General features: G+C 52.9%; 2 protein-coding genes across 2 annotated transcripts in view; both read left to right on the top strand.

The window, feature by feature from the left end:
• The window catches only part of Znf775 (zinc finger protein 775), a 22,283-nt gene extending 21,139 nt beyond the window's left edge, over nucleotides 1–1,144 (top strand). Inside the window, 2 exon segments of the mRNA XM_048786749.1 lie at nucleotides 1–3; nucleotides 6–1,144. The exon segment at nucleotides 1–3 is cut by the window's left edge and continues 1,110 nt beyond it. Coding sequence (XP_048642706.1) covers nucleotides 1–3; nucleotides 6–337 — 335 coding nt within the window. The 3' untranslated portion in view covers nucleotides 338–1,144.
• An 8,985-nt stretch (nucleotides 1,145–10,129) lies between these two features.
• On the top strand, nucleotides 10,130–16,284 carry LOC107148953 (zinc finger protein 84). The gene is given in 5 exon segments (XM_048786729.1): nucleotides 10,130–11,454; nucleotides 11,718–12,213; nucleotides 12,215–12,238; nucleotides 12,240–12,564; nucleotides 14,105–16,284. Coding segments are annotated over 3 exon segments (612 nt in total). The 5' UTR covers nucleotides 10,130–11,454; nucleotides 11,718–11,745; the 3' UTR covers nucleotides 12,360–12,564; nucleotides 14,105–16,284.
• Nucleotides 16,285–19,009: the final 2,725 nt, after the last annotated feature.

The raw sequence follows: 19,009 nt of genomic DNA, 5'->3' as shown, positions 1-19,009 counted from the left end.
GCCGTTGGGCCGGGGGCGCGGGGGCCTGGCCGGGCCGGGGGAGCAGCGCCAGTTCATCTGTAACGAGTGTGGCAAGAGCTTCTCGTGGTGGTCGGCGCTCACCATCCATCAGCGCATCCACACCGGCGAGCGGCCCTACGCGTGTCCCGACTGCGGCCGCCGCTTCAGCCAGAAGCCCAACTTGACGCGGCACCAGCGCAACCACACGGGCGAGCGGCCCTACCAGTGCTCCGCTTGCGGCCGCGGCTTCCGTCAGAAGCAGCACTTGCTCAAGCACCAGCGCGTCCACCGCGGAGCCTTGTCACCGCACCCTGGCCCCCAGGAGGAGGCGCTGTAGTGCACCGGTGCTGCGCACGGCAGAGGAGATTGTGTGTGGTGTGTGTGGGGACAGGGATAGCCTGAAAACTGGCTCTTAACAGGTCCCTCCTGAGACCCCATCAAAAGGCAGTACCTTGAGGCTCCAAGCCCCAGAGAACAGCATTCCAGAAGTATCCCAATTCCAACGGGTGCCTGAAAAAGTGCCCAGGGTGTGTTGAGGGAGGAATTAAGATCAGCACTCCTCACCCAGGAGCCTGGATGAGTTGATGATGGGCTGCTCCCGTCTGTACACAAGAGGTGTACCCCAGCCTTAGGAACCGAATGAAGGGGCTTTTTGGCATCCTCCAGAGGCGAGAAATGTTCCCAGGATTGGTCAGTTGTAGCACTGGCCTGTCACACCTGGGCTGCACCATGACCAGGGGGCTGTCCCTATGGTAGAGTAGAGACAGACTCCAGAATACCAGGAAAGGAGCAGAGGTGGTGGATAGGAGGGGACAAGCATAACCCCAGCACCAAAGCTAGTGCCACATTTAGTGGCATCCAATAACTATTTCTGGAGGGACTGGGGGGCTTGGTCCTTCTCCAACCCTGAGTGAGTGCTGGGTATGGCTGGCCTGGCCCTTGAACTGGCGTATGCGTGATGGTCAGGGACAGGAGTGCAAGTGGATGATCTCAGCTGAGATTTGGCCACTTGGGGAGGTGACTGTGCTGGAGGGAGCCACCATCTTGCTTCTGCTTCTGTCCCCAAGTGGGTGGGTGGCTGTTACTGACTTGGATCTTATCCCCCCTGGGGTTGCAGAAGAGAAAAATGAAGAACTGAATATTCCACGTGGTGTCAGTGTTCTTTCTGAACTCCCTTGCTGAAGCTGGCGTGTGTGTGTGTGTGTGTGTGTCTGTGCTCCCAGGGATCTATCTGTCTGGCCCAGGGCACGCTCAGCTCTCAGGACCAACAGGAAGCCAAACCAGAAGGCTTTGCCCGCACCCTTGTGACCCTCACCAACTGCCACATGCACAGCAACTTCCCCACTGCCACTTCTTCCTGGGGCTGGAGGGGAGTTTTCTCCTGTCCCCTCTCCTTCAAGTCTGATTATAGTCTTCTCACATATTCACCCTACCCCGCCTCACCTCTTGCCCCCTGGAAGTCACATCTTATGCTCTTTGAAAGCAGGGTTGACTGAGATCCTGGTGCTGATAGAAGCCAAGGCTCCAGATCTTTTCCTCAGAGGAGAGGGAATTGCAGAAGGTGGGTTGTTGCGGTTCCAGGGTTGGGTAGTTGAGGGTGGAAGGAAGATGGAAGGACCCCAGCATGGCTCTTAAGGAGAAAGAACTGTACCTGTTCACCTTCTGGGGGCCTGGATCGTTCTCTGAATGCCGAGCAATGCTACCTTTTGGGGAGCTGCCAAGGTTCAGCCTGGCTGGTTTCAACCTCTCTTCAAATCTAGTTTAGGTCTTTTCATGTGGGAAAAGCTCTAAGACGGGGAGGTGATAGTGAGGACAAGCAGGGCGACTGTAGCTGTTCAGCCTCCCTGCTAACACAGTGCCAGTGAGGCATATGCTCAGCCAGGGTTTCTCATTTGTGGTCCAGCTATTGATCACAAACCATGTAGAAATTCCACAGTTTCAGGGTTATCACCCACCTGAACGCTCAGCTCTCAGGACCAACAGGAAGCCAAACTAGAAGGCTTTGCCCACACCCTTGTGACCCTCACCAATTTTAGATGCTCCCCTGCCCCTCTCTAATGCCCTGCCTTGTCCTGCCCAGGGAGCGCCTGGTTCCTGAATTGTATCAAAGCCTGTTGTAACCATGGGAGGCTCAAGGGTCATTCACTTCTTCCTCTTTGCTACTTAGCAAATCCTGAAATCAGTCTGAACTCACCTACTCCCGGAAGGCATCCCTGGGATACCATGATTCATTCCTGGGTTAGAGAACCACTGCCTATAAAGCCAGACCTAAAGAAACACTGGATCCCTGTAGAATTAGGTGCCCAAGGGTTGCTGCAGACAGATACTGAAGAGATCAGACTGGCAGGTGTATCTTACAAAGAGAATGTGTCCTCTTCCACAAATGCCTTGTGTTTAAAGTGAGGTGTTGGCAGGAATTGGGGTTAAGTAATTGCATGTCTCCCCTCTTGAAAATTTATGAGGATGCCTGTTCACTTTCCCTGGGTGACTGACCCTCAAAAACTAGTGCTTTGGGTCACAAGGGGGAAGACCAAATTCCCCAGCGTGTGTATTATTACCAAGTATTCCAGTTGACCAGGTCAGGGGACTGCACAGCACTGTTCACTAACAAGCCTACTGTGTACCATGTTAGACTTTTTAGAATACTGTGATGAATAAGATGTCTCTCCCTTGAACTTCATGGATCTTTATTTTTTGTACCAGGAATTGAACTCAGGGACTCTTAACCACTGAGCCACATTCCCACTTTTTTTTATTCTTGATTTTGAGTGAGGGTCTCACTAAGTTGCTTGGGCCTTGGTAGGTTGCTGAGGCTGGCTGTGTACTTGGAATTGTCTTGCCTTAGCCTCTCAAGCTGCTGGGATTACAGGTGTGTGCCTCCATGCTCAGCTGGAAAATAATTTGGGTATATACCTAGCTTATAATAATCTATGTGGTTAACACTTGGACAAATTGTTACCAGCCCCAACCCTCTTAGCAAGGCTTTCTTACTGATTATTTCACTTAATCTCACATGGTCAGTGATGTGGTCAGGGCAGGAATATTGCCATTTGATGCATGGAAAATGGGCTGGGACAGTGTGACTTGTTCACTAGGTCATGCTGCAGATTGACAGCAGGTTCCAGGCCTCCTGCTAAGCCTGAGCTGCACCCACTCCCACGATCGTTGGTCAAGGATAGCACAGTATTGTCAATTGCAGTTTTCATTTTAAAGTGACAAATTTGAGTCACAATATTTAGGAAGAGACATAAATTAAGAAAGTCAGACTTTCATGCTTGTAAACCAAGCAGCTAGGGAGGCTGAGGCAGGAGGATCTCAAATTAAAAGCCAGTCTTGGCGAGAACCTGTCTCATAAAAGAAAAAGGGCTAGGAATGTAGATCCATGGCAAAGCACCCCTGAATTCAATCTCAAGTACCAAATAAATAAGGTCAGATTTATTATCTTAGTGCTTTATGATCTAAGATACTGTGGAGTATTGCAGAGATTAAGAAGTTGCTTAGTGGAACAAAAACAGCCAAAAGTAATTAAGTAAAAATCTTGAAGGATTTTCTGCATCCAGGTATGTAAGTGCAGATCTGCAGTGGCGACCTGAGGCCAAACTTTCCACAGGCCACATGAGTTTGGTGGGGCTGAAGTTCCCAGAAATATAATTGTTATTTTGTTAGGAGCAGGTTGGGAACTAATAAAATTAACCTGGGACAATAGCCTTGACATGCAATGTGAGGGTCAAGTCAGACTCCTTGGGAAGGTTTGGTGTCCACCACCTAGCTCCAGGACTGCTGGACCCAGCTGCGGTGGGAGCTGCTCAGGAGAGTGGCTGCTCAGCAGGTGCAGGGACACTGATCAAGGGAGAGAGCAGCCCTGTGCCCAGCAGGGACTTGGCAGGGCAAGGGGTGCTTCTGAAACCTTTTATTATTTTTAACGTGGTTTGAGTTTGGTAAAGAAATATCTTTGACCTTTTGGCAGGCTAGGAATGTTGGGGCCCAAAATAGTATGTTCTCGAGTATCGCTTTTTATCCTGGACACAGGCGGTGGCTGTGAAGAGAGGGAAATGAATGGTACCCTTGGTTGTCCCTTAGGCTCAAGAGGCGTTGGAATCGCCTAGGTTACTCAGCTTTGGAGGGGGCAGTGTCCTAGGCCAGCACTGCCCAACAGCACATTTTGTGCTGATGGAATATTCTGTATTTGGGATATCCAATACCATAGCCACGAGCCATATGGTTCTTTTTTTTTCTTATTTTTGGTACCGGGTACAGGGGCACTTAACCACCAAGCCACATCTCCAGCTTTTTTTGTATTTTATTTAGAAACAGGGTATCTCTGAATTGTTTAGGGCCTCACTAAGTTGCTGAGACTGGCTTTGAACTTGCAATCCTCCTGCCTTAGCCTCCCGAGTCACTGGGATTACATGCATGTGCCACTGCACCCAGTGCCATGTGGCTCTTAACATTTCAAATGTGACTGGTGTGGCTGAGAAATTGAATTTTAGCTTAGCTTAATTTTAATTAATTAGAATAGCCACACGTGGCTATTGGATGGTGTAGCCCTAGGATTGACGTTCCTATTGGCAAAAAGCTAGAAGGCAGTGTGTGTGTATGGCTCAGTGCTTTGCCTAGCATATGCAATGCCCTGGGTTCTGTCCCCAGCTAGCAGAAAAAGCAAAATAAAACAAAAACAAACAACAAAAACAACAACAAACTAGAAGACTTGCCTTCTCTCCCCTCCCACTCTGTGGCCCAAATCTAGAAAGATTTTTGGTTTCTTTGTTGGGAATAGTGGATAGAGTCGGTTCTGGGGTAGAATACTATCTTTGCCCTTTAGATTGTGGGACCTTGGCAGGTGACCTATGTTAAGCATATAGTATAGTGCTGGGCACACAGCAAGCACTCAATAAGTGGTAGCTATTATTTTATTATTAAAATAATTACAGTGGCCCATGTGTGCCTACTTGTAGAGCAAGAGATGAAAAGGTTTGTTCTCTGTTTAGCTCAGTTTCCATAAAGAATGAGCTGTCCCCATGTCAAGTAGCTAAGTCTGCCACAAACTTAAAGGCTTGGCTGAATTGGTGTCATAGGTCATGTCTCAGCTTTTTTTTTTTTTTTTTAATTCTAAGGAAAGAAAACTTTAGAGCAGCTGAAACATCACACTCACGGTTTCAACTAAGTTTCCACAGCCCATCCCAGCCCTCAAAGTTGTGGCTGGGGCTAGGACACTGCACTGTTAAAGTAGCTTTCTCACATGCATTCACTCATTCACTGACTGAGGACCCATTATATTCTGGACATTTGAGATACAGGGATGCTAAAAAATAGTTCTTGTCCTTTGAAGTTCACAACCTAATGGGGAAAATAACAGTGTGTTAAATTCCAAATTTGAGGTCATTACCAAGTGCTTTAGAGTGAGGTATTAGGGATGCTTCTCCAATTCCTGGGGATGGAAGAGCTCCTGGTGGAGACACAATGGAAGCCCTGGGGACTTGGCCTCATGCAGGAAGAGCTGGAGGCTGGCCAGAGCAATGGTCTGGAGCTGCCTGGGAGAGGCCCAGGGTCATCTGTCCATCTGGTAAGTCCCAGGGTGGAATAGTGCAGGGCCATGTGCAGGGCTTACTGAGCTGATTTCTTCTCTGCCCATATGGGGGTCATGGGCCAGCTACTCTCCAGAGTGCCTTGGCTGTGAGCAGCCCTGGCCTTTGTTAGGGTCTAGAGTCCAGCTGCCACAAGGGCTGGGGGTGACCTTATATCAGCTACTGCATTCCCAGAGTGTTTCTACATTATCCTTTACCACAGCATGTGAGAACAGGATGGTCAGCTGGGGGGAGAGGAGGGGACTGGAAATCACAGGGTGGCAGAGCAGAGAATGGAGGCCTTTGGCCCTGGACATCTCTCACAGAGACCCAGGGTTTGGGATGGCATCATCTGCCTCCCCCTCTCAATCTCTAGCTGTGTTCTTTTTGTTTCTATTTTGGTTCATCTTACCTAGAAAAATGCTGCTAAAAATATGGGTGCCATCCTCAGGTTCATTATCGATTTTGCTTTTGAAAACCTCAGTCTTCACTAAGTGTCCCCATTTCTCTTGTGGCCTGCAGAGGAGATGAAGACTGGTTGTCCTGGCCAGTGACAACTTCTGCAACAGGAGCTGGAGCACTGGGAGGTGGCGCTGTCCTGTGAGCAGAGAGGCAGACAGGGGCTGCTTTCAGAGGGCAGGAGGCCCGTTGGGACTCTCAACTTGGCCCTGGTAGATTCAACTCGTTGGCTTCCCAGTGTCCCCCTCCCTATTGCTTCTCTTTAAAATACCAGTCTCCTTGGAGGTCTCATTCATGTGCCATCCGCCTGAGTGAGGTGCTCGAGAGGCCTGAAGTAGGCCAGGCTTGCCCTGCTGGGACAGTCTGGTCCTCAGGGTAAGCTGTGAAAGCAGCGGTGCCTGGCCTCCAGGTCTGGTGTCCTGAGCAAGGTGCTGATTTTACTGCCTAGTGGCCCCCTGCAATGCTTCAGTTCTCAGGCTCTGAAAAGCACACTGTGGAGCCTGGATCTCCCAACGCTCTCACGAGGGACAGCTCCACACTAAAGTTACATCCACCATCTGCTGGAAGGGGTCCCCCTGAGTCCTGGGGAATCTCAACTACTCCCTTCGTGGGGCAGCTCCCAAGGGGCCCAGAGCTGAAGCCTACTTAATGTCCCTTGAGCCCTGGTAGCTTTACGCTCTCCCTCCCAGGCCCGCTCACTGCCATCATGCCCTTTGTGTTTGTCTGCAGGTCTTGGGCCTAGGGTGGTACAGAGGACACAGTCACGAGGCCACTCCCATCTGGGCTCTGCCACTCTGTTTCAAATTTCATTTTATTTGCCCATCTATAAAATGGGATAATGATACCTGCCCAATTTAGACTGCTCATGGTTATTGGAAGTTCCCACGAGATAATACATGGGAAAGGACTGTGTAAAAAGCAAAGGCTCCTACTAGCAAGCAGTAGTGTTAGTAAATGGCAGTGGGAAAATGGAATTCCTCCCTGCTTCTCACAATCGCTGCTACTTTGGGTGTTGTAGGCAGCTCTTTTATGGGCTATCTGTGGCTTGACCACTGTGGGCCAGTTGTGTGGAGGAGGGGCTCCAGGTTTTCATTCCTTCCCCTGGTCATCTTAGTGATTCTGTCACTGGAAAGGAGGTTTCCCAGAAAAGAGGATCTCGACTCCCTGGCAGGTTCTTCTCCTTATTTATTTATTTATTTACTTACTTACTGGGAATTAAACTCTGGGGCTCTTTACCATTGAGCTATATTCCCAGCTTTTTTAATTTTTTATTTTGAGACAGGGTTTCGCTAAGTTGCTGAAGCTGGCCTGGAACTTGTGATCCTACTGCCTCAACTTCCCAAGTTGCTGGGATTATAGGCCTGTGCCACCATGCCCAGCTCTGGCAGGTGCTTGATTTAGGACACAGAAAGGAATTTAGGACACATCAGAGAAGGCACTAAGGCTTATTTAAGAAAGACAGACATTTATTTAGGAAAGTAAGCAACAGAGTCGAATATACAAAGGGAGAAGTTCAGATGCTGGATAGTGAGAGATACTTTGGCCTTGAGCTCTTCATTTTATTTATTAATTTATTTTTTATAACTTTTTTGGTAACAGTAGGCATTGAATCCAGGGGGACTTTATCATTGAGTCAGATCCCCAGTGCTTTTTATTTTTTCTTTTAAGATAGGGTTTTACTAGGTTGCCCAGTTTAACCCCCAACTCTTGGATCCTCCTTCAGCCTCCCAGGTAGCTGGGACTACAGGCATGTGCCACTGTCCTGCTTATGTTCTTTTTAAAGGAAATTGTGTAAGCGGTGTACAAGAGAAGTGTGTGGGGGTGATGTCAGCATGATGAGCTCAGTTTTTTTTTTTTTAAATCATGGAGCACAGGGCAATTCCCTGTGGTCTGAGTCTTTCAGGATCTCTAGGTTGATGTCAGCCAGTGAATAGATAACTTTTGAAAAATACCCACCCATACTGTAAATTAAAAAAAATATATATTTTCAATCTTTTCTCTCTCACTTAAAAAAAAAGTTTGTTATAGTTGCATATTATTAAAGTTTTTTTTTTTTTAGTTGTAGTTGGACACAATATCTTTATTTATTTATTTTTATGTGATGCTGAGGATCGAACCCAGGGCCCTGTGCGTGCTAGGCAAGTGCTCTACCACTGAGCCACAATCCCAGCCCCATATTATTAAAGTTTTTAACAATATTTTCCCCTTGACTTTTGCCGCAGTCTGGCTGGGCACAATCAGGAGCCACTTGTCAAAAGAAACTAACTTTATTTTTAGAACCACACACGCCAAACAAAACAGCCTCTCAGGAAAAACCCTCAGAGCCTCAACTGCCACCACCGGCTTTCCACAAGCCTCTCTCTCCCACCCAAGCTTCTCTCCACCTCCCACAATCCTCCTGCTCTTGAGGCCGATTGGCTGGGTCACGTGGGCGGAGCCAAAAAAGTCCCCCAATGAGCAGCTCCCTGGTCTGAAAGGGCAGGGAAACAGCCCAATGAGCATCACCGCAGAGGAGCCAATCAGCTAGATGTTGCTGGGGCCGCTGTGAGCCAATCATCAGCCGGCAGCTGGAAGTTTGCTGGGGCCCCTTAGGCTGTGGCTCTCAAGAGACTTTATTTAGCCTAAAGAAAATACATTGTATAAGCTAGGCCTATAATCCCAGGGACTCAGGTGTCTGAGGCAGGAAGGCTGCAAGGACCAGGCCAGCCTCAGCAACTGAGTCCCTAAACAACTTAGTGAGCCGCTGTCTCAAACACACACACACACACACACACACACACACACACACACAATAATAATAAGGACTGGGGATGTAGCTCAGTGGTGCAACACCCCTGGGTTCAATCATCATCATAATCATAATAGTTGTATGAGCTAACAATGTATGTAGGCATTAATCATCTGGACTCACAATACTACTCTAAGATTTAAGGCTTTTACAAATTTAGGCCTGGAGGAAAAAAGGCTTGTAAGGTGAGGTGTTAATAGGCCGCCTTGGATTTAGAGTTCCCCCTTCCCTGCTAGTTCCCTTTCTGCCTATCCTTTTTTCCATCGGGCTTCAGTAGCACCCGGGCATGTAGTTTAGAGGGCTTGGATCTGCCCTCATAACCCTCTGCGGTTTCTGGACCACAGAGACTCTATGGGGCTCCTGCGATGACCCCTTTCTCTCTCCTGCGATGACCCCTCTCTCTCTCCTGGAGCTCAGGGACAGCCATGTTGCCTCCAGCGCCCCCACTCTGTCTCCTAGTCGCTGGGAGACAGGCATCCTATGGGCCTGGCCAGGCTATTCCAGCCCTGGGAAAAGGGAGATTGAAGATGATGCTCTAATTACCGAATTTGGACCTGGGGAATTCTGAAAGAGGAATGGCTAGGGCGGGGGCCCTGGAGGCTTGGGGTGACCCGCCCCGCGGGGCTTTCTGGGGGCCCTGGAGCCGGCCGCAGCCGGGTCCCCTCTCCTGCCTAGGCGGGCGAGGCGCTTGCAACCTTCCTTTTTCCACCAGCCAGGGTGTTGGCGAGTTAGACCTCCAAGCCTCACGGGGCTGCTGTGCGGCTGCGACGACGTTGGCGACTGCGGCGCTGCGGCGGAGACGAAGGGCTCGGGAGGCGGCGCCATGTGAGTCCCTGACCAGGGCCTTGGCCGCGGCGGGAGGTTACCGTATTTATCCAGGCCATTGCTGGACCCTTGGGGGCGGGTCACTGCGGGCGCGCTACCGTATTTGCCCGGAGCCGCGCAGTCCTTTCCAGGAGTGGTAGTGCCGGGGCTTAATTACGTATTTATCCAGGGTCGCGTGGTTCCGCGGGGGGCGCTGCGGGCTCAGGGGTGGGCTGCGTTCACCCTTGGGGATCGGGGGCTTGCCGCGGCCTGGGTGGGGTGCGGCAGCTGGGTGGCAGCCTACGTCTATTCGTGGGTGGGGGTGCGACGCACAGTTTGCCATCTTTCTCCAGGGTCGCTCGGGTCCCCCGAGTTGGCAAGGCTGTGCGCGAGGGTCGGGTGAGGCGGGGTGAGCTCTTTCGGTTAATGCAACTCTTCAGCAAGAAGGACGTGGAGCGGGGGGGGGGGGCTTGCTGATTTTTCTGGGGGCGGGGGAGGAGGGGCGCGGAGGCGCTGCGGGAGAGTTACCGTATTTGCGTTGGGCGGCGCAGACTCTAGAGGAAAGAGCTGTCGCTGGAGACTGGAGGAGCGGGGGTGCAGCCTGGGCTGTGAGTGTGCAAGGGGTGGAGGAACTTGGGGGAGGGACAGGGGCCGTGGCCTTGGACCCTCTAGGCGGGCGGAGCCTCTGTCGGGGTTGGAGCCGGGAGGAGTGGAGAGGCTGCCCAGTGACAGGCTGAATTGATGGAGGGGACTTTGATGGCTTGGGGTCTACCGCCAGTGGTACTTGTCCCCCAACTCCCAGGGTGAATGATTGCCTGTTCCCTTGGAAGACAGAAGGATGTCCCTGAGACCCCACTCTGCAGGCGGATTGACTGAGGCTGGAAGTGGGAGGGGCCTGCAGGGTGGTACAGGGGAACAGCCAGCAAGCTTCCCTAGTGAGGTGGAGGGGGGGTGGAGTTGTGGGTTGTGCAGAGCAGTCCCAGTGCCCTGAAGGAGTTTTTTGGGGTATATGGGAGTGGTGGCAGTAGACAGTGCCCCTACAGGAGCAGTGGTCCTTTGGGAATAGTTGGCTCTGCCGTGGTTGGGATGGTGGTGGGGGTCTCCTCTCTACGTGTGTGTTGAGGAGTGCTTGGTTACCAAGGAGCTAGTGCATTGAAGAGAGCTTTCAACAGTGAATCTGGAGACTTAGGGCCTAGTACTGGCTCACCTTGCTGTGTGACCTTGGGTAAGAATATTGACCTCACCAAAACTCAGTTGTTCCATTTGTAAAAATGGAACTTGACAATCCTGCTCTGTTCCTTTCTCAGGGCAATGTGAGAACAATGGGAAATGATTTAAGAGGAGCACAGTGGTCTGGAATAGGATCCTTAGGAGAAGCAATGTGGAGGAAACCAGGTGCTCAAGATGTTTGTTGAACTCGAGTGTTGCTCAGTCTTGGGCCAGGCTTTGCTGTGGGGACACTGAGAGGAATCAAGCTGAGACCTGGCTCTGGGAACCCACTGGTTCAGTGATTTGCACACCTTTTAAACACATGCCTCATTTTGATAAACAAAGAGCTTCTCCCTTTAATGTTTAATCCAGTGAGGTTACTTTCAAGTCCAGAATTTTATTTTTGTTTCCTGCTTTGTTTTGCAAAAAATATCTTTAAACCATGAGTGATCACATCCTTCCCTCCAAGTTTGGGGTGCACCTCCCACCCCCTCTCCTGCTTAGAGAGGTAAGGTGTATCCAGGTGAAGACTAAAACTTCTAGGAGCTCATGGATGTTCCCCATAGGCATTTATTGCAGGTCTTATGGGTAGCAGGCAAAGTGCTTGGATAAAAGAAGGCAGCTCTGTTGGTAAGGTGCTGGGGTAGGGGCAGTCTGGTGAATGAGGGTCACCAGGTTGGGCAACATAGCTCAAGGAGAGGCTATAGGGGTCTGGAAGTCTTCTGGGAGGAGGTGGCATTTGAGATGAGCCCAGGAGGGCAGGTAGAGAAGCATGAAGGGGTTATTTTGGCTTGAACAAAGACGTCGAAGGGCGAGTGCTGGAGGTTTTGGGAGGTGAGAGGCTCCTCTGGCTGGGGGTTGCCTGACCCCTTCTTTCCCTTCTGCCTTTCCAGGGGCTGGTGATTGCAGCTGGAAGTGTCCATGACCGAGCTGGAGTCCTCCGGGGGCGGGTCCCCTGTGGGGGACGGGGAGGAGGGTCTGGGGGACGAGCGAGGCCTGGTCATCCACCACCCTGCCGAGGAGCAGCCCCACCGCTGCCTGCTGTGCGGCCAGACCTTCTCGCAGCAACCCAGCCTCGTGAGGCACCAGAAGGCACACGCCGGGGCGGGCCGCGCGGCCTCCTTCGTGTGCCCGGAGTGCGGCAAGGCTTTCAGCGTGAAGCACAACCTCGAGGTGCACCAGCGCACGCACACGGGGGAGCGACCCTTCCCCTGCCCCGAGTGTGGCCGCTGCTTCAGTCTCAAGCAGAACCTGCTCACGCACCAGCGCATCCACAGCGGCGAGAAGCCGCACCAGTGCGCGCAGTGCGGCCGTTGCTTCCGGGAGCCGCGCTTCCTGCTCAACCACCAGCGCACCCACGCGCGCATGCCCGCGCCGCACCCGCGCCGCCCCGGGCGTCTTCGGGGAGCGGCGGCCCTTACTTCTGCCCGCGCTGCGGCAAGAGCTTCGCGCGGGAGGGCTCGCTCAAGTCCCACCAGCGCAGCCACGGCCACGGGCCCGAGGGCCAGGCGGCCCACCTAGGCCGCGTGCTATGACAAGCACGTGGCCTGCCACCCTCAGCTGCCTCCAGGCCCAGAGCGGCGTCCCGGGGCCCTGGAGATGGAGCTGGGCTGAGGCCCTCTCTCTGGACAGGATCCCGGGAGAGGGACAACACTGGCTTGGGGTGTCAAGCTCAAGACCCGATGCAGCTGCTTTGGGCTCCTGCGTTGGTTTTCCTCGGGCTCTTGCAGCCTTAAGCAGGTGAGGCCTGCAGGGCGGCCTGAAGCCCCAGAGGTCCAGAGGTGTCAGGGGCGGGCGGGTGAGTGCGTGGGGAGCAAGCTGGGTTTGTAGGTCTGGTTATGACGAGCTGTTTACCAAATCGTCATCTCCAGAATGTCAGAGTTGACAGCGACTTGGAGAGGACCACTTTCCACAATCCCCAGGTCCAGTCTCAGTCCCAAGGCCTCCTTCACCCACTCTGTGGTGTCCTTGAGAAGTCATTGCACTTCGTGTCTCAGTTTGTTCATCTGTAAGTGGAGGATCAATTTGAGAGTCTCCTCCTCCCTGGGGCATTGTGAGGATTTGCTTTTAGGAGAGGGTAGCATCATGTGTGTGCGCTGTGCTGTGCTGTGCTATGCTGCACTCTCAGAAGGAGGCATAGGTGAGGACCACAGCCCAGTCACTCGTGTGTGACTGATGCCTACACAGGATATGGGCTGTAGTGGGAACAATCTGTGAAGTTTCTGGGAGAGAGGTGACTGGAGTCACTTGGGGGAATGCCATGGCTTTGAACTGGCCCTGGGGATGAATAGACTTGCTCCAGAAGGGCAGGTATGTGGAAGGATTTGGGAAGTGAGGTTTTCTTAGTGGAGGTTCTAATTTGCCCTAGGAAGGACTTTGTGGTAAGGGAGGAGGGACCTTGGAGACTTTTAATGAGAACCTAGTGGGCTCAGACCTGTGCTTTAAAGGCACTGTGAGGACAGATGGAAGACCCAGAGCCTGGGGCCAACCAGGCAGAAGATGAAGCTCCAGCTAAGATGCTTGGCTGAGGTCACACAGTGAGAATGGGGTGAGCCGGAACTTGCCTCCAGGACCTCTGATTGCAAGTTCGCGCTCTGAGGCACAGACCTCTTCAGCTGGTTGGCAGATGTAGAAATGGCCTTCTCCAAGCTTGTCCCAAGTCCCAGTACTCAGCACAGTGGGTAAGGTCAGGCTTTGTTTTGGATTCTGGACCCCAAGACCCTTCAGCTGTACTGCTGAAAAATACGAAATGGAGCTGAGAGGATTCCAGCATGTGGCTGGGTGTCATGTGAAGGATCCCAGGCAGGGCCATCACTGGGTGGTGCAGATGCCTGAGGGCATACGGATGATGGACACTGCTGCTCCCAGAGTCCTTGATTCCCATTCAAGTCTGTGCTGAGTGCTGGAGACCTGTTCCTTCTTCCCTATGCCCTCTCTGTCCTTCCTCAGTGCAGTGTGGCTCCCCAGAGATCGATTTCCCTCTGCCTGCTACCTTTGGTAGTTGTTGCAATGTGGACTAGCACTTGGTGGCAGAGAATAAGATTAAGCAGGGTCCTGGGACAATTGGAGCCAATCACCCAAATGTCCTGGCCCCAAGATGTTCCATCTGTAAATGGGATTAATAATTCTCGTCTTGCATTGTAGGAGGTTAAGGGACTTACTCAAAGCCCCAGGCAGATGCAGCCGGGGCAGCTGATGTCCCTTCTAGCTTTGGGGGTGGATGGGCAGGGCCATGTTGTAGCACCAGACCTGACCCTGATCTCTTTGTTTCTGTGAACAGATGTGAAGTGAGCAGGACCTCATGGCCCAGAAGGTGCCGGGCACATCTGGGCACAGAGACTAGGAATGGAGTCCCATGGGAGCCCGCATGGCACTGCACCCTGGCATGAGGACACGTCCTCTAAGAAGATCTACCTTGGGAGGTGCCCTGCAGTGACCTGTAGAGGTGACCTGATGGAACCTGGAATTAGAGGCCAATTCCAAAACCTGGTGGGAAAACCCCCCCAGGCCTCGAGGGAGTCACAGCAGGGGCAGGCCTCCTGCTGGCTTCCTGGCCACGTATCTCTACTCTCATGTGGCTGCAGGGATGGCATCTGTGGCCTTTCTGCTCCTGCCTGGTCCGCCAGTCAGCTAAAATTCAGAGACAGGAAGTGACTAGTCTAAGTTAACACAGCAGGTCAGCGGCAGGTCAGGCTTGAGGGCAGAACCTTGCCCCTGGGTGAACCATTCCTGCAGGCTTCATTTCCTTTCTGAGTCAGGAAGGTTGTTACCACTTTGGGGTCACGTGGCCCTTTGAAAATTTGTGAAAATTGTGGACCTTCTCTCCAGGAAAACATGCATACTCACTTAGACTCAAAAATTCCAAGCAATTTCAGGAGCTGCTGGACTCCAGACAAAGAACCTCAGCCCTGGAGGCTTCATCTGCCACCCTTCCCTTACCTGACACAGAGCCCCGAGCTAAGGCTGCCATGCAAGTAGTGTTTCTCTCTCCCCTGACCTCGTTCCCGTTCCCTTGTTTGGGAATAAAGAATTCTGAGGTGGAGATTCATATAGTCAATCCCTTCTCTCAGACACCAGTGCACCAGATTTCTGGAACCTAATTTCCCTTCCCCTGACGTCACTGAAGATTCCCTGGACTGGTTTGCTCCTCTGCATTTGTTTCGTGTTCTGCCAACAGGATGCTGGCTTGTGAAATGGAGCCTCTGCTCGGCCTGGGCTCTGATTTCACTGGGAGGTGTCAGGGAAGCTGGACTCTGAGGAGGTGGAAGAAGCACCAGTAAGCCCACCCAGGGAAAAGGAAACCAGTCACCCTCAGACAAGGCTCCTGCCCCACCAGGGCAGCCCTAGGCAGTGTCATGTGGGAGAGCTGGGGAGGAAGACGCTAGAGCCCTGCTGCTGGTGCCTGTGGCTGGTGGGAGAGGCAGGTGCAGAAGCTGGGGTGCCCCAAGCAGATGGGTACAAGTGGAGGGACCAGGCTCCAGGCCGGCTGCAGAGCTTAGTCTTCACACCTGAGCAGGTCATCCTGGAGCCCACAAGGCTCACCTGCCTCCCCAGAAGGAACTGCCCATCAGAAAAGGTGGGACCCACTGGGTTGGGATGGAAGCCAATGGATTCCTGCCCTGGGTTCTTGCTGCTCCTATCCCTCAGACAGTTTGGCACATAGGTTCTTCCTGGACACCTACTGTATAGGATTGCAGAATGCTTGGGGAAATAGAGAAAGGGGAGCCACTCCCTGCCCTGGAGGCTTCCATGTGGCTCTGGTCCTTGGCCAATCTAGGGAGAACCACAACAGCACACCCTCTCTCTGCTAATTGTTCAGCTTGTCTCCTTGCCGTACCTGTGCTGTGCCTTCCCTGGTATTGCTCGGAAACGTCCCCCTTCTATCCTCCTCTCTACTGAGCCCTCCTTATCCACAGGGTTGGGCTTCCTTCTCTGTATAGGACCTGTGTGAACATACTGTCACCCCTGAGTACACTGTGCTGTCTAGTCTTGTGCTTCAGTTTCCTCTGTGTGTATGTGCGTGCGCACATGTGTGTCTTGAGTCTCCAACTAGACTAAGCTCCCTGAGGGCAAGGACTGTGTCATTTCTTTTTGAACCCTAGTTGGTCTAGCACGGGGCTGGACTCATAACTCTCAGGAAACACTTGTCAACTGGCTGATGAAGCAAGTGCTGGAGCATGGGGGTGGGTATGGGGGGATCGTGAGGGGAGAGGGCATATGAGTTAACTAGTGGGTGCGTTTTATTGGGCTGTGGACTGGCTCCCCTGGGTCAGTAGTGGACTCTGGAGGCCTCAGGTCTTCCACTACTTGGAGGCAGTGGATGCAGGAGGAACCCCCACCCCCACCCCAGCCCATGACTATGCAGGACTAAACGGAAAGGGTCGTCCAGGCTGGCTATTTTTGGAGGTCACTGACACTTACTGGAGCTGACCAAGTGGAATAAATGTTCTCTTGACATCAGCTGGTGTGAAGAGTAGTCCTTGGGGCTTAGCTGGGAGCAGGGTAGAGGCGCAGTCTTAGCCACCATCATTTCTGGAAGATTAGGTTCAAGGTAATATGGTGCCCAAAGACTAGAGAAAACATAAAAGTCGGCCAGCTGTGGTGGTGCATGCCCGTAATCCCAGTGGAACAAAAGGCTGAGGCAGGAGGATCTCAAGTTCAAGACCAGCCTCAGCAAGTTAGTGAGGCCCTAAGTAACTTATAGAGACCCTGTCTCAAAAAAGGACCAGGGGCGGGGCTGGGGTTGTGGCTCAGTGGCAGAGCGCTTGCCTCACACATGTGAGGCACTGGGTTCAATCCTCAGCACCACATAAAAATAAGTAAATAAAGATATTTTTTTAAAAAAGGACCAGGGAGGTGGCTTAGTGGCTAAGCATCCTTGGGTTCAATCCCGAGTACCAAAAATAATAAATAAACACAGCAATGAATTAATGCAGTTCTCTCTGCATGTGGAAAAAGAGTGCTGTTTGGATTTGGGTAACAGGTATTAGCAATTCTCTGACACCAGCAGCTTGCTGAGCCCATGGCGGGGCCAGAGCTGCTGAGAAGCCTTGGGGCAACTCCCACTGGTACCCAAGAGGTGGGCCACAGAGTGCTCAGGTCAGGAGACCAGGCTCCAGGTCTGGCCCACTTCCAGTGAGAGGCCAGCCCAGTCGCACCTCTCCTGACGGTCCCTGCTCACCAGCTTCACAGGGTCTCGAGAAACAGGCATGCTTATTAATGATGCTAGTGTCAGCAGCAGGTCATCGTGTCCTTTCTGATGTGGGACCTGCAGAGACCGTGTCACTTCACAGCCAGGCCTCCTGCCACCAGTGACCCTGGGACTTGGTTAGGTCCGTTGCCTCCTGGTAGTGGGGAGCTGGCCCACTCAGCACCTGTGCTCTGCTCCTTGCTCTCTGGGATCTGCAGCGGCATCACTGACTCCTCAGTCCGGGGCCTGAGTGAGTAGGAAGTCGCTCAAGAACAGCAGCCTTGAGCCCGGCTTTGCTGGGGGCAGGGCTCACGTTTGACTCACAGGTGCTTCTGAAGTGGTCACGGCCTGGCTTGTGCCCAGCCTGAGCTGGGCTTCAGCCTGTTACCTACCCAGCTCAGTGGCCAAGGAAGTGTCATGTTATGAATGACCAAATCACGTGTCCGCCACTGAGGGACTAAGTTCCACCTGGAGCCTACAGTTTAGGAAAACCAGAGTCAGGGATAAAACCAGAGCTGAGAAGATGGGGGGGCTCGGACTCCAGGAGGACCAACACCCTGCAACCAGAGGGGAGAGAGCAGGTGTGTGCCTCTGGGGCTGGCCGATTAGGTGTCACCTGGGAGCCAGGCACTGGTCCCTTCCAAATCCCAACCAGAAGCTGCATTTTAACAAGATCCTGGGCAGTTTGCCTGCTGTCACAGCTTGTGAGCTCTGCACCCCACCTTCTCACCCCCCTGAGGAGGGCCCTATGGCCCAGCTGTCCTCCTAGCCCTCCTGCCTGGAGGGAGAAGAAGGAGATGGGCAAGTTTTCGAGGTGTAGAGACAAGAGGCTTCTGCCTTCACGGGGGTCCGGATGCCAACCACAGCCATTGGCCCCTGGTTCCAGGACCTGGAGTACCAATCACACAGCGGTTCATCCCCAGTGGGCACTTGGCCTGCTTTAGGGAGTTCGCTGGAGTACAGGAGGGAAGGCCGAGGAAAAGGCCGGTCCTGGCCAGAGAGCCCGAGTAGAGCACCCCACCCTGTCCTGCCTCCCTAGGTTCCCGTCTCCACCCTCCTTCGGCCTCCCCCAGCCATCTCCAGACCTCACTGTCCTCACCCCAGTGATGCCTAGGTGTGAGGTGGCTTCCGTGGCTGCCGTTGGTGTCCCCATTCCTCTCCAGTAGCTGTGAGTGGTGCCCTCGTGGCTCACAGCTGCTTTTCCCAGCTCAGCCTGGCAAGCGCCATGATGTGGTGGGGGCCAGCTCTGTGGCATGTGTGCCCAGAGCCCAGTGGGATCAGACAAGCTGTCTTGCTGGGACACACTGCAGCTGTGCTCTGCCCTGAGCTGCTGCAGCCACTCTTTTGCTCCAGACCCCCCCAACCCTCTTGTTCCCACAGTGAGGGTCCTCATCTCAGGGGAGTACAAAATCCAGGCATCCTGCCCATGGGAGGTTGGGACCAGCCTCTTCCTTTGGTGGCTTTGTGTGATGCTGGTCACCTGTGAGCCTTCAGTGAAAATCTGCCAGGGGGTTCATGGATGGCAGATGACCATATCCTTTGTGACCAGCCAGGTCAGAGGACCTAAACGCTGGCATGGCAACCCTTCACCAGGTGCCCCAAGCACCCCTCCCAACCGGAAACCAGGGACAAAGGTCTAGTTCACAGGTCGAGGGCTGAGGTCCTTACCACTTTGCACCTGTTTCCCATCCCTGACCCTCACGGGGCTGCCTACTGACAGCTGAGGGTCCTTTGGGGTTCCCCTGACTGCCACCCAAGCATGTTTGGGTGGTGAGGAACAGAGACCCACTTGGGCTAGAGGTGGGCTGTTCAAGGGCCTCAGGGATGTAGGGAAACAATCACATCTGGCTGTGCATCCAGGCCTCCCGGAGTGGGCAGCAGAGGCCCCCAGACAGTGCTCCTCCTCCTCTGGTCTCACCACCATCTCTGCTCTGTGTGCGGCAGATGCTTTAGGAATGGAAACCAGCCTTTTTTTTTTTTTTTTTTTTTTTTTTT

Source organism: Marmota marmota, unplaced genomic scaffold (assembly GCF_001458135.2).
Source record: "Marmota marmota marmota unplaced genomic scaffold, marMar, whole genome shotgun sequence".
In the NCBI taxonomy this organism is placed as follows: Eukaryota; Metazoa; Chordata; class Mammalia; order Rodentia; family Sciuridae; genus Marmota; species Marmota marmota.
This window is presented reverse-complemented; position numbering and strand designations above follow the sequence as displayed.